Source organism: Toxotes jaculatrix, chromosome 6, assembly GCF_017976425.1.
Source record: "Toxotes jaculatrix isolate fToxJac2 chromosome 6, fToxJac2.pri, whole genome shotgun sequence".
Classification (NCBI taxonomy): Eukaryota; Metazoa; Chordata; class Actinopteri; family Toxotidae; genus Toxotes; species Toxotes jaculatrix.
This window is the reverse complement of record NC_054399.1, coordinates 7,425,384-7,440,285: the sequence shown is the minus strand read 5'-3', so window position 1 is coordinate 7,440,285 and position 14,902 is coordinate 7,425,384. Positions and strand designations below refer to the sequence as shown.

Sequence of the window (14,902 nt, the reverse complement as noted above, 5' to 3'; positions counted from 1 at the left end):
AAAAAAGTTCCTCATGGAGCAAAACAAAGAATCCCATAGATGAGTTTGGCTGTCGAAACCCTCTCTGCTGTGTTGTTCATGAAAGCAGAGCTGACTGTGTGTGTGTGGATGTCTATGTGTACATGCATCTGAGTGCAAATTCTAGCTTGTGTTACGTAGTGTGTATGAAAATTTGTCAGAAGAATCACACGGCTTCCTGTGTTGTGTTCATCGACAGACTAGTGTGTCAGTGTGCTGGGTTATCTCTTCCTGAGTGAGCCACCACTCCCTGACAATAATGTGAATCATGCACAGCCTTGTCTGTTTGCCTCGGGCTCTAGTGATACAGCCACAGGCTAATAATGAGCTCTCTATCTGGCAGTGAAACCTGAAGGACAGGGTGGTATCGTTTCCTGACGCCATGGCATTTGGTTCCGTCAACACTGGTTAGATAGCACCGATTGAATTTAATAGAGCTTACTGTGCATCTCTCCTGTCAGCACTTTTGAATTTTTACAAAAAAAATCTTAAAGTAGCAAATAACTTATCAGCTGTGGTGTTGAGTTGCAGGACCACACCACAATAGGAATTATAAGACCTTTGAGCGATTTTCTTGTTGGACTAATGTGACCTTAAATTTCATGCTGTTTTGTGATTTATAAAACAAAGTCATGTTAATTCCAAACTCCAAAAAAAGGAGAGAAAAAAATTAGCCTTAAACATTACAACAAAGCACACGTTGCAAATGTCCCCCACCCTCGTTCTCGCTGAAGTGGCCGTACTTGACTGTGAAAATGCGTCTCATATTCCCCATAGTTTTAACAGTGAAAATGTGTGAAATGTTCCCAGTGAAATGTAAACCTGGCATTAACCTGGACACGGTGTTCTTTGTGTGTCGGCCTGCTAATGTGATGTATGTCACAGGGCAGAGGGCTGTGTCCTTACTCTTGTGGGGGGGGCTCAGAGGGTGTCCTAATTCCCAGAGCGACCGTCTTGTTGTGATATCATGACCAATCTGTGTTTGTTTGTGTCTAAAATGGGGAAGGACATCTTTGTGTTTGTGTATTTATTTATGTGTGTGTGTGTGTTTGTTTGTTTGTGTATAAGCATGTGTTTTGGGGTATGTAGGGGGTTGCAGTGCAGTGCACGCTGATGCATGGACGGAGACAGGGAAGAGGGAGGGTGGCCATGTCTAATCTGACAGGGTTGAGGTGAAGAGGGACGAAGGTTGTCTTTTCTTTGAAGATTTAACACCACTAATCTACCATCTTGTTTGCCTGTTTACCAGCACCACAAGTATGTGCAAATAGAGAACATGTTCTCTATTTCCACATTTATCTTCTTAATATATTAGAGATTATATTAGAGAGATCGACCATTATTAAAAAGATAAGGCTGGTGGTATTCTATGGTTTGTCATTGTCAGCAAAATCCCATGAAAAGACCAAAATCAACAACGTGTCTAAGTGGTTTCCAGTGTTTCTTGCTTCTCTGTAGCCATAGTTTTAAAAAAAGTCAAGTCAACAAATGTATACTTTCGTGTTTAAACAAGGCTCAGTACTCTCCTAAAACTTTTGAGCAAATTTTACTTAACTTGAGTAAATAGTGCATTTGTTGAAAGACTGTTCTCAGCAGGGGATTTGGTTCACTAGCGAGTTTTTCAGGCAGCAGGGCTGTGTATGTTGGCCTGACTCAAAATAAAGTGCAGTGCCCATGTTCGTCATAATGAAGGGACACGTGTGTGGCTTGCTGATGTGTTGATAATTTTTTAGACAATATTCTAGGTTCATGGTGCAGAGGGTTGAGATATGTCAGGCTTTGGTTATACAGATAATACTTTTTACAACTATCAATTTGTTGACAATAAGACAAATATACTGCCAGACCTGTCCTTTAATTGAGAATAGTACAGACGTTTATGTCATACCTTGTCTGAAAATTATGAACACATTGCTCAGTATTATAGTGTTTATTTGTTTAAATGAATGCACACTTTGTTTGTGTACATGTCAGTGTCTTTTGATACACTGTACATGTGTAATTCAAAGAGTGGGAATTTGTTGTCAGATGTTATTTGTCATATTTTGAAGAGACAGTGGGTGGCTCACACATCATACTATCGCAGATGTGATTGATCTGTGAAACGTCTGCCTGGCATGATTCATGACTCTCCTACTTTCCCATGCGCTCAGTGCTTAATATCTTCAAGCTGCTTTGGGGTGGAGTGGCCAATAATAAATAAAAGTTTTGTAAGCATGAGGCTGAGTTTCAAGTAACTCCTATCTCCACTGTATTGTCTCCATTTCATACGACTCATGGCACGGACCTCTGATTCTGAGTGTTCTACCCCCTTTTTGTTTTACTACAGGTCTGCTTATTTGTGAAATAAGCATACTTTTTTTTTTTTATTTGACTTTTTATGAAACGGGGGTATTGGCTTGCCTGTGAATGTGGATGTGTGTGTCAGGTACTGTGTTATCTGATCCCCTCTAGGGAGGCGGTTTTAGAGGCCTGTGTAAGAGGCAGCAGGTCGCTCAGTCGCCCACAGTCCCCAGAGAGCATGTCTGCCATGTGCCATACACGCACTCACAATGCGACAAACGGCTGATCAAAATAACCTGCACAGGAAATTACCTGGATATTGAGAGTTTTGCTTAGTAACAGAATAACACCTCTGACCAAATACTGTCACACATAGAGAAGTGGTGAATAAAAGTGGGAGGGTCGGAGCAAAAACAGAGGAATAGAAAGTGACGAAGGGAACATTGTCTCTGATGGGATCCCTGGTGGACACGTTGTGTAACACTGCAGTTTCCTACCCACTCTTCGGCAAGCAGCTGAATCACTTTACTGACAAAGAAAAGAAATCGAAAGAAATGGGGGATGAATAAGCAGAGGGAAAAACAGACACGCGATGATTTGCAGACCAAATGTGGCCATAACTCAGTGGATGTGAAGTGTTGCTTTTCTTTCGGTCATATACCATACAGTTTTTTTTTGTGAACAACTTGCAGTTGTCAAGAAAAGTTCCTCACCCATACTGTGGACACTTTTGTGTAGATTATGGAATTGCTTATCAGTTGGCAGGAATATTGTTTATCTGATCTGTTTATCTGTTAACTTTGCACAGATAATTGCTGGTCCATTCTGCTTGTTGTTTTTAGTTTCTGCCAGGCTTCAGTCAACAACTTCCATATGACTCCACCTCACATCCTTCTGCTTTTGAACTTCTTCTTTGCCATTCACTGACCCCAGTTTAACCCTCACACCAAGCTCAGTTTTCCCCTTTTCTATTAGCAGGGTTTATGGGGCAACCGCTCAGGGTTCAGCAGAGCAATTCTTAGTAATCTAAGGGTTAGTGGTTAATTCCTGCCTCATCATAACAGCATGCAAAATGTCGTTAAGTACGATACCAAAACCCCAGCTTCTTCTGTCCAGCAGCTCATTGCTAGCCCCTTTAACTATTTACTGTGTAGTTCAAAATTTGGAGTAACTGAACAACTAGTTTCTCTTAATGCACAACCACACATTTTGCTAATACTCCTGCTTAGGGATGTGGTTCCCCGCATGCTGTTGTTTAGATCACTATATGGCAGTGACGAGGCTGTGTAGTAGACAGGAGTGTTTACCCGTGCTGGCTCATTTGTTTCTTTGATGTGTGTGTGTACGACAGGACTCTGGTGCAGATGTTATTCTCAGCCATCAATGCTCTCAGCAGCACTTGTCTGATGTGGTGCATATATCCACCTGACTGAAACTCACTCTTTTGTTTTGTTTTTGTTTGCCTCTCTGTCAAGCACACTCACCTACAGAATTGCCTGTTTGTTCAACTGATCTTTCAGCTCTATCGTCTGCATTGAGGGGTGATTAGCTTTAAGTCCTTGTGTGTGTCCTTTTGCATGCTCCATTGCTGATTTCTGTGTTTTTTTGTGTGTGTGTGTTCAGGTGTGCACCTGGCTTCCTGGGTGAGTACTGCCACCATAAGGACCCTTGTCAGCCTGGCTACTGCCTGAATGGAGGGAACTGCTCAGTGTCCATGTCAGCTGGTGTACCTGTACCAGGCAGCGCCACCTGCACCTGCCCTCTTGGCTTCACCGGACAGCACTGCCAGACGCCCCAGAACTCTACGTGTTACCCCAACAACCCCTGTGCCAACCGAGGCGTCTGCACACTGCTGTCCCTCGACAAGTTCAAGTGCGAGTGTGCCAGAGGATGGACAGGTGAGACACTAATGCTCTCTCAGGAGTTCGCCACAAGGGAAGTGATGTCTGACTTCACCACAGCACTGATGACTTTTTAAACATTCTGAATGCAAATACACTTCTAAAGACTTTAATAGCCTGTAACTCTTTTCCTGATTCTTAGCACAATGCAGCTTTTGCATTGTAGCTTCTAAGCAGGTTATTTTAAACTAACGTTGTCAGCCATCTTAGAAGACTGCTATTACTTCCATCAGGGATTTTTAACTTTTTGGTCCTGCTTGTTTATCTCTTAGCAGTGTGTCTCAAAACTTTACACAAACTTTACAGAGATAGCTGGGCCATGTAGCAGGGAATAAGTGGGTCCAGAGCTATGTGCAAATCCTGGAATTTTTTAAAAAGATTTTTAAACATTGCCTAAAGTTGTCTTATTGCCCAACTGTATTTCAGCAGTTTTCATCTGAATTACTGTGCTTAATCAAATAAAAACAAGTCTGGCACATGACTCACAATTGCTTCTCAGTCTATTTTGACACAATAATGGACCCAGAGGGTAATTAAAAATCCTCTTCTCTCATTAAAATAAAAAATTTAGAGGTTTGTGTACTTTGGTTTGTTGGTTTGGTTTGTTGATGTGATAAAACACATCGATTGTATTCATAAACACACCGTCATATTACTTTTCCGCTATTATCTAACCTGTAATGATGGCCACATTGTCAAATTACATAAAGGATGGCTTAAGCACTAATGCTTAACTCTTCGTCCTCTGCTTCCTTTTCATTCCCAGGACTGCGGTGTGAGCATGAAGACAGTTGTCTGTCTAGTCCTTGTGCCAACGGTGGAAAGTGCAGCTCTCTGTCTGCTGGCAGCTACACATGTTCCTGTCCTCCTGGCTACACAGGTCCTCGCTGCCTTAACGACACAAATGAATGTGTCGCCACACCCTCTATATGCCAGAATGAAGGAACATGCGTCAACACCCCTGGCTCCTACAAGTGAGAATCCAGCTCATAATAATGAGTCGTCTAATAATTTGTCTTCTAGAAAATATATATATAAATAAATAAATGCAAAGTTTGAAACTGATGTCCATTCTCAAGACTGAATCAAATGAAATGAAAATTGACTCTTTCCATCGCTACAGGTGTATCTGTACCCCAGGATTTACTGGCCGACATTGTGAAAGCTCGTACATCCCGTGCTCTCCTTCACCTTGCCAAAATGGAGGCACCTGCCACCAGAACTCTGAAACCAGCTACTCTTGCCACTGCCTTCCAGGTAAGAGGACTCAAATTTGTGAAGCACTAAACTTCTGTTCATCTTTTTTTAAGCTCAATCTGATTATGAACCAGAGAGAGACAGAGAGAGCGAAAGCAGAAAGGCACTAAAGAGAAATGGAAATTTAAGAGAAGAAAACTGAATGTTGGAAGAGAAGAGGAGTGACTTTGTAGCTGGTATTTATCTATAAATGAATGTAGCTTTGAGTTTCTTAATTGTTGCATTATGTTGTTTGAGGTGCAAACAGTCTGATCCTGCTGGTTGTGTTGTATTAGACACACTGAACTGTCAGTTTGCTACAGTTTGTAGTAGACACAACAAGCAACTCACAGCTGCTGTTTATACACCACCAGGACATGATATAATGCTTGTGTACACCAGAGGATATTATTCAAAAGCCTGTGTATTTGATGGCATGTCTTCCCAGTGGACACTTAATTAAAACAATTAATTATTAAAATGAATGTTTCTTTCATTTTTTGCAAGGTTTCAATGGGACTAACTGTGAGAACAACATTGATGACTGCCCCGGTCATCAGTGCGCCAATGGAGGAACTTGTATGGACGGAGTCAACACCTACAACTGTCAGTGCCCTCCAGAGTGGACTGGTAAGGGATTTGTGTTTATTGTTTTTTTTTTTTTGTTCTTATGTGTTCTTATGACCAGTGTTATATTTTGTGTTTTGCCACCATTGCTGTGGTTTTCATAGTGGTTTGTAAATTCACGCTGGATATGAGGGGTTATCGTCATTTGTCTGAATGGGATTTGTGGCTGAAGATAACCTAAAACATGCTGAAGCAGTACTGTGTAATTTACACGCGTTTTTTAAAATATTTTATATGTATTGTTCTAGAACCAGTTTTAACAAGGACTTTGTGTGCATGCTGTGTTTAAAAAAAGTTTTCACATTCTCTAAAATGAAATCCACAGCAGCCTCTGTACTCTTTCATCTTCTAGACTTCACAGCCCTGCCATTCTTAAATGGCTTTTCTGTTTTTAAGGTTTCATTTCTCTGTGTGGCAGTTGAGTAGTGAGGTGGAATAAGTGTTTGTGCTGTTATCAGCAATAATAGCACGCATTCTTTCCTGTTGTCTGTTTTGATATCATACTTCCTACCGTTCTTCTGATGTTTCTCTCCGTATTTCTGAGGCTCGCACTCTGCACAAGGTGTGTCTCTGCCAACACACTTGTGTGACATACGCAAGCTTTCCGTTTACAAAACAAACATGCATAAATCAGCTTCCTTGGGCCTGCCTGAGTTTTTTTGTTCTTACCACTAATCCAGCCAGGGGAAGCAAAGCCAACATGATGCTGTAGCAGGGTGTTTAATGGTGGCAAAAAACAGAGCTCTTTAAATAAGATGGAAAGCATCAAAAAAAGAATCTCACAAATGGGTCAATATGTTTTGTTTCTCAATCAGACACCAGTGAGGTCATCCACTGAGTTATGTTTTAACATGGTACACAGAGTATTATCTTAATTAGTTTAAATTTTCTTCTTCCGCCCCATGTCCGCCTCCCTCCCCCCTCCACAGGTCAGCACTGTACAGAGGATGTGGACGAGTGTCGTCTGCAGCCTAACACTTGCCAAAACGGGGGCACCTGCAGCAACCTGATTGGCAGCTACGTCTGTGTGTGCGTTAACGGCTGGAGTGGCCCCGACTGCTCTGAAAACATCGATGACTGCGCCACAGCCGCGTGCAGCCCAGGCTCCACGTGCATCGACCGCGTTGCCTCTTTTATCTGCGTCTGCACTCATGGAAAGACAGGTGAGACAGCGGTGGGAAGTATAATGATATAATGTGATAAAAGACAAAACAGAAATGCTGTATATCCATACTTCTCCTTGGATGTCATTGCTGAAAAAAAAGGGAAATAAAGAACAAAAATTGTTGTTGAAAACAAGAGTTTTGAATTGTAGGGGAGTGCATTCTGTGGAACAAGCCTAACCAGAACTGATGTTTTCCTAAGCAGATAATTTCACTGTATTCGTCACAGCTTTTTCCTCAAGGAAAAGGCATGGAATGCGATCCATGTCAAACAGTCAAATCCCCCTAATTATCCCACAGAATAGATTTGCGCTTCCAGCCAGCTGGTTAGTGACACATTCCTAGATTTGGATTAAGCCTTGCCATAAAAATAAATGTCTCCCTAGTAGCGAATGTGCATTGAATTAGTTTTTCTCTGAACAGGGCGTAAGCCAGTAATGGATATTTTCTCTGGGACATTTTGTGTCTCAGCGCAGACTAGATTTCTTTTATTCACATGAGCAAATACATTGTTTTTACTCATTCTTTGCCAACACGTAATTCTTTTCAGGTTTGCTGTGCCATAGAGATGATGCCTGTATCAGTAACCCCTGTAGAGAGGGCTCTCAGTGTGACACCAACCCCATCAGTGGCATGTTCAATTGTAACTGTCCACCTGGATATGTAGGCAGCACCTGCAACACCGACAGAGACGAATGCAGCATTGGTGAGAAAGAATGCTACCTCCCTTAAACTTCAGTACGAACATAACATGCGTTTTGCTCGGTTCAGTTCTCAGACCCTGTCCTCCTCACCCACAGGTACCAACCCTTGTGAGCATGGCGGTCAGTGTGTGAACACTGATGGCTCCTTCACCTGTAACTGTGTCAGGGGTTACGCTGGGCCACGCTGTGAACAGGATGTCAACGAGTGCGCATCGAACCCCTGCCAGAACGACGGCACTTGTCTGGATCGCATTGGGGACTACACCTGCATCTGCATGCCTGGTACATTTCTTGAGAAATAATTCGATACCTTACATTTTAACCAGCTTTAGCTGACATCCAGATACGCCTCAAAAAATGTAGAGTTTTGCAGTCAGGAAAAGTTTCAGCGGAAAACAGTACAGTATTAATTACTAGAAAGCACTCAGAGAAGGCAGAACTCCAGCCAATAATTGTAGAAAAAATTTAATTTGCTTCTAAATCCGGATGTTCTGGATCCAGGTCAAAGTGCACAAGATGAACAATCATGTCATTCATGTACCACGTTTTTTCCTTTCAAGGAAGTTAAGTAGCTCCTGAGAGAACAGTGAACATGTTTTGAAAACAAAAATCTTGCAGTGTTTAAAATATAAATATATATTCACACACAAACATATATTTATTTATATTTTTATATCCTGATCCACATAAAAAATTAGTTGCTACTTAGCCTGTAGCATAACTCAAATCTTACTGAATAACTGAATAAGGTTGCCATGTTTTTACATGTTCAGCTGAAAAACAGATAAGACCAAAACCATAACCTCTCTGGCAGAGATAATAACATAAGCAACAGACGTATACATTTAAATGACTAGTTTACCTGCAAGAAAATAGAGCTGGATACGTAATCTCCTCAACCAAAGTAGCTTTTAAAAATTTCAAGAACCTGTTTCTTTCTATTCCTGCAGGATTTGAGGGGACACATTGTGAGATAGAGATGGATGAGTGTATCAGCTCCCCCTGTCTGAACCAGGGTAAATGTCTGGACCAGGTCAGCCGCTTTGTCTGCGAGTGCCCAGCAGGTTGGTACACACGAAGCTAAGATTTTTTTCCGATTGATGTCAACTCAGAATGAAAATTAATTTTGTCGTCCTGCTCGTTTTCAAACTTAATGTACTGTTATTATGTTCATCATGTTGTTCCATGTTCTGTTTTTAGGCTTCAGCGGTGAAATGTGCCAGATAGACATTGATGAGTGCTCCAGCACACCCTGTTCAAATGGGGCCAAGTGTATCGATCGACCCAACGGATACGACTGTGAATGTGCTGAAGGTAAAACTGAATGATCGCATGTTGAGAATTCTGATTTGCTGAGTCAGCACAGCTATTGCACCATAGAAACAGGGAAAATACAGAGACCTGCTTGATCAGGAGATGAGGTGGAGTCGCATGATCCATGAAGCAATAGCTTTGGTTATTTTTCTAAGAAGAATTGTCCTCCCCCACCCCAGGCTTCACTGGTCTACTTTGTGAGGAGGACATCAATGACTGCATACCGGAGCCATGCCACCATGGCGTGTGTAAAGATGGCATCGCCACCTACTCCTGTGAGTGCTACCCCGGATACACAGGCTCCATCTGTAACATCCAGGTCAAAGAGTGCCACAGCAACCCTTGTCAGAACCGAGGACGCTGCATCGACCTGGTCAATGCTTACCAATGCAACTGCCCACCGGGAACCTCAGGTATGTGTTGTTCTAAAAACATCAAAATTTTTATTCTTCAATGAAAAAGTGTCATTTGACATGTGAAACAGACTTGATGGAAGCAGATGTTTAACAGTTCTTGACTGGATGTTTGGGAGTCAGCATTATTCATTGAGAAAAAGTTACTGCAGACCTGTATTTAGTTGTGTAAATACAGACAGTGAGAAGTTACTATGAAACACCCATCAGACTGGTGTGAGTGCCGACATCTGGCTACTGTAGTAACCATACAGACTTAACTATCAGCACACAACATTGTATGAGTTCCAGTTCCTCTGCCAGTCAGCCACATGGCACTTTTTCACTGAAGTGTAAATAAGCTCTAAATAATCTGTGAAAATTTGAATGAATCTAAATCTGAGTCATTCTAAGTAATCTGTCTGTTAGTTTGCATTCATGTGCCCCCTGAGAGCTTCATTATGTTGAGAGAACAGCTTGAACTGAATGTAAAGACCCCCCCTCCTCCATCCCCCACATCTAGAGCTTCCTGTATACCTTGCAGGGTATTGTAAAGTGTACAGCTCTCGACGTGTGTTAGCAGTCACAAGCCTGGGTCGAGCTGTGCTACCCTGTGTTGCTCTGTGGATTAGTCATCTCAGTTCTGTACGTTGTATCACCCCGACGCCTGGTACTGGAGTCTGTACTGTACCCATCTTACCAAAACTGGCATCAGGTCACCCTGTCAGGTCTCACTTTCAGGTTTCATACCCTCACTTCCCCTCCTTTGATGTGCTTCACCCTCTGTCTCTGTCTCTCTCTCTCTGTCTCTCTCTCTGTCTGTCCAGTTTGCTTTTTGTATCTCTCTCTCTCAGTAACTCCTCCTTTCCCTCTTTCTTCCCTTTTTCTGCTTAAATAAATAATTGTGCCTCTCATGTCAGTCTCTAATGTCATACATTGTAGTATTGCTATATTAAAGGCCTGTCTCCATTTTTGTTCGCATTTCTCAGTTCTTGCTTAACTTCATTTAAATGGAGCCTTACTCCCCCCTGGTGGTAGATATGTTTTTTTGTGTTTTTCATTTGATCACAGCCACTCAATCTACTTCACGTCTAACGCAACTGCTTACTAACTTCAGCCAAAGGGATGTGACAGGGTTTTTTTGTTGTCTCAGCAAACACTACGCACTCAGATAAAATGATAAAGCATGCAAGCTCGCTTTTGTTACTCCTAATGATAAACTACATGTATTTTTCTCCTCAGGGGTCAACTGTGAGATCAATAATGATGACTGCGCCAGCAACCCCTGTGAGTTTGGAGAGTGCCAGGATGGCATCAATGAGTACAAATGTGTGTGCGCCCCAGGATATACAGGTATGTTTTGCAAGAATACTCTAAAAGCAACGTGAGTGCAGCATAAAATGTTTCAGAAATGAAGCAGCAATAACAGAATATTTAGATCGACGCATTAATCAAATGTTTGCTTTGGATACAACTTCCCACTTGCTCTCTAACAGGAGCTAAATGCGACGTGGAGATTAACGAGTGTCTCTCAAACCCGTGTATGAGTGGGGGAACCTGTGTGGACAAGGTCAATGGGTTCCACTGCCTGTGCCCACCCAGCACCCACGGCCCTCTGTGCCTCTCTGGGTCTGACCACTGTGCTCCTCAACCTTGTGTGCATGGAGAATGTATTGAAGAGCAACACGGGTATGTTAACCTTATACTGCTGATCCGAAGTTTTATGTTCAGAGGTCCATCTGTTCTTATCAGACTGAACCCTTGAATGTGGGCCAACATACTAATCTTATATAGTATCTGTGAGAATTTTAAAGTCTTTCTTCCGGTCTGCTTTGCTGTTATTATCCGTGTGTGGCTAATATCACATTTTAAACTCATCCTTGCCTCTCGTTTGTGTAAAGGTACCACTGTCAGTGTGAAGCCGGCTGGGTGGGACACCACTGTGAGCAGGAAAAGGATGAGTGCCAGCCCAACCCGTGCCAAAATGGTGGCACCTGTTTGGACCGACATAATGGCTACACCTGTCAGTGCCAACCTGGATTCAGAGGTATTAACACTAATTATAGCTGTTGTATTTCAGCATAGCATTTTTTAACATATTTCTTAGAAATCAGTAGAAGTAAAGGTACTGAATAAAAAAAAAAAAAACTCCTCTCTCATTAGGTGTGAACTGTGAGAGGGACATAGATGAATGTGCATCTGGGCCCTGTCAAAACCAAGGCTTTTGTAAAGATGGCGTCAATAGTTACACCTGCCATTGTAGTCCGCCATTCACAGGTTAGTGATACCTCATTTCCAACATGTTAACATCCTTTTTTTTTTTCCCTGCATTAGAAGTCTTTGTAGGGGCCACCTGAGCATCGCCTTCAGTAGCTTTAACAGTTTTAAAAAATGTGTGTGGTGTCAAAATAGGTAAACACTGCGAGGTGGAACAGGTTCCCTGTGCCTCTCATCCATGTGAGAGGGGAGGAGTGTGTCATCCAACTGCAGACTACACCTCTTACACCTGTCGGTGTCCCTCTGGTTGGCAAGGTGCGTATGTATGTGTGTGGCTGAGAGAAACAACTGTGTGCCCGAGAGCAGTCATATCTAATGCTGTGTATTAATGCTGGACTCATCCTGTACTAATTATGTTTATGTTTGTTTGATCACAATTGTGTAGGTCAGCGCTGCAGTGATGATGTGAATGAATGCAAAATGAACCCTTGCAGAAACGGTGGTCTTTGCCTGAACAGCCCAGGCAGCTACACATGTAAATGTCAGCCTGGATACAGCGGACACAACTGTCAGACAGACATTGATGACTGCTCACCCAGTGAGTTTCACTTCTAACTCTGTCATCTTGTTAGTGGCTATAGATAACCACTGAAACCTGCACATCTGCATTTATGATGCACATGTATCACGACACTTACGTATGTTCTTTGACATATCATTGGATACTGGAGGTAGCCTTAATAGAAAGATACACATGGCTACAAGTCTGTACTCGATGTAAAAATATTTCAGACAAACAGTCTTGAAAATCCTCTCTTCTCTTTCCCTCTTTCCCTGTGCAGATCCATGCCTGAACGGAGGCTCTTGTGTGGACGATGTCGGGAGTTTTTCTTGTAAATGCCGCCCGGGGTTTGAAGGGGGGCGCTGTGAGACCGAGGTAGACGAGTGCGCCAGCCAGCCCTGCAGGAACGGTGCCATCTGCCGGGACTACGTCAATAGCTTTGTGTGCGAGTGCCGACCGGGCTTTGATGGAATCCTGTGTGAACGCAACATCCTTGAATGCACTGAGAGGTGAGCCAGTTATTCAAAACATGATTTTGCTACCATGCTTAATTGCTTTGTTCTTAAGCAATTTATTCTTCTACAATGATTCCTACTGAATCTCCTGCAATGGCCTGATGGAATAAATACTAAAAATGTCTTAAACCAATGTCCGATTTGGGTAAAAGAAGTCTTACTAAAGTCTTTTATAGGTGAACCTCATGACTGGCTTTTTCTCCTTCCCTCCAGCTCCTGCCTGAATAATGGAACTTGCATTGATGACATCAACACCTTCTCTTGCCGTTGCCGTCCTGGTTTTTACGGCATGTACTGTGAGTACGAGCAGAACGAGTGCGACTCTCAGCCCTGTAAAAATGGAGGAACCTGCACTGACGGCCTGGGCACCTATCGCTGCGCCTGCCCCATGGGACTCAGTGGACAGAATTGCCAGGTAGTTTGTCTGTGTGTCACTGCAAGTGTACAGAGTGGGTCTGCAGGTAACGTGTGTGAGCTGGGTTGTGTATGATCTGCATAAGAAAATAGGCTGGACTGCATGCTGACACTAAGCCACAAAATAATATTTTTTTTATAAATGGAGGTGGCCAGTGGGATGGGTTGAAGTCAGAGTGCAGGCGCTACTTTCACCAATTTCCATCTTTCCACGCAGAACTTTGTAAACGTGTGTATTCAAGTGCGCTGTCAAAATGGCGGCACGTGCACTCAGACAACAACCTCCTGGACCTGCCACTGTCAAATGGGATGGACAGGACTTTACTGTGACGTTCCCAGCTTGTCCTGCCAGGACTTTGCTGCAGAAGAAGGTGAGGAACTACCTGTTGTTTAGTTGTTATCTGAACAAAAAAGAACACATTATTCCAAAGTAGGATGGGGCAGATACCTAATCACATAAAGGGTGATAGTGAAATCTTGTAAAATAGATAAAAGCAAGTTTACCATTTAAATGTGGTTCACTGTAGCCTGACAAAGATAATTTTGTTGCTATCCTGTGCAGTTTTTCACAAAATCTTAAAATAAGGCTGTCTCCCTACACAGTAAGTTCACAGTCTTCACCATATGTGCTTCCTTTTCCAAATTACTGCAGGTGTGGAAGTGGAGAATGTGTGCAAGAATGCTGGGCGGTGTGTAAATGTGGGTAATTCCCACCAGTGTAAGTGCCAGCCAGGATACACGGGCAGCCACTGTGAAGAAATGGTCGATGAGTGCCAGTCAAACCCCTGTCGCAATGGAGCTACATGCAAGGACTATCAGGGCACATACGAGTGTATAGTAAGTCAAATTCTCAGCTGTTGTTGTATGAATGTGTTTATTTTGTAGGTTTTAAAGCTTGTATATTTTACAGTTCAGATTTTATATTCATACCAAAATTAACAACAGTGTTCCTAAAGCACACAATGAGCTGATCTCAGTTTTCTTTTTCATTGCTACAGTGTAAACCGGGATACCAGGGGGTGAACTGTGAGTATGACGTGGATGAATGCCACTCTAGACCCTGCTTCCATGGAGGAACCTGTATCAACCTCATAAACCGCTTCACCTGCGCCTGCCCACCTGGGACACATGGTAAGACTGCCTATCCATGTGAAAACACAGACACTGGGTTGTTAAAAATGGCGATGATAAAATGATTGACCATATTATTACCCCAAAAGCACATAAAATGCTATCTTGAAGAACTTTATTACCTTACTTCATACATACGGTGATATCTTTCTGTTCTCTGCTCTGTAGGGCTCCAGTGTGAAGTGAATGTGGACGACTGTGCACCCAAGCCTGGCTCCTGGGAACCCAAATGTATGAACGGAGGACAGTGTGTAGACGGCGTGGGGCGTTACACGTGCTCCTGCCCTCCAGGATTCGTTGGAGAACACTGTGAGGGAGATCTCAACGAATGCCTGTCCAGGCCCTGCCACGCTCCAGGCAGCCTCGACTGTGTGCAGCTGGTCAACAATTACCAGTGTCACTGCCGCCTCGGATACACGGGTACA

The 14,902-nt window shown here is 42.9% G+C and overlaps 1 protein-coding gene across 1 annotated transcript in view; it reads left to right on the top strand.

Annotated features, from left to right (window-relative positions):
- notch2 (notch receptor 2) overlaps positions 1-14,902 on the top strand; it is a 43,529-nt gene that overhangs the window by 20,017 nt on the left and 8,610 nt on the right. The window contains exons 3-24 of the mRNA XM_041039569.1: positions 3,925-4,199; positions 4,969-5,176; positions 5,326-5,459; positions 5,946-6,068; positions 6,995-7,228; positions 7,779-7,934; positions 8,029-8,214; positions 8,883-8,996; positions 9,133-9,246; positions 9,426-9,659; positions 10,881-10,991; positions 11,135-11,327; positions 11,540-11,685; positions 11,802-11,915; positions 12,051-12,170; positions 12,301-12,453; positions 12,698-12,926; positions 13,146-13,347; positions 13,564-13,717; positions 13,999-14,183; positions 14,345-14,477; positions 14,646-14,897. Of these exons, the coding sequence (XP_040895503.1) occupies positions 3,925-4,199; positions 4,969-5,176; positions 5,326-5,459; positions 5,946-6,068; positions 6,995-7,228; positions 7,779-7,934; positions 8,029-8,214; positions 8,883-8,996; positions 9,133-9,246; positions 9,426-9,659; positions 10,881-10,991; positions 11,135-11,327; positions 11,540-11,685; positions 11,802-11,915; positions 12,051-12,170; positions 12,301-12,453; positions 12,698-12,926; positions 13,146-13,347; positions 13,564-13,717; positions 13,999-14,183; positions 14,345-14,477; positions 14,646-14,897 (3,770 nt within the window). The remainder of the gene's footprint in view (positions 1-3,924; positions 4,200-4,968; positions 5,177-5,325; positions 5,460-5,945; positions 6,069-6,994; positions 7,229-7,778; positions 7,935-8,028; positions 8,215-8,882; positions 8,997-9,132; positions 9,247-9,425; positions 9,660-10,880; positions 10,992-11,134; positions 11,328-11,539; positions 11,686-11,801; positions 11,916-12,050; positions 12,171-12,300; positions 12,454-12,697; positions 12,927-13,145; positions 13,348-13,563; positions 13,718-13,998; positions 14,184-14,344; positions 14,478-14,645; positions 14,898-14,902) is intronic.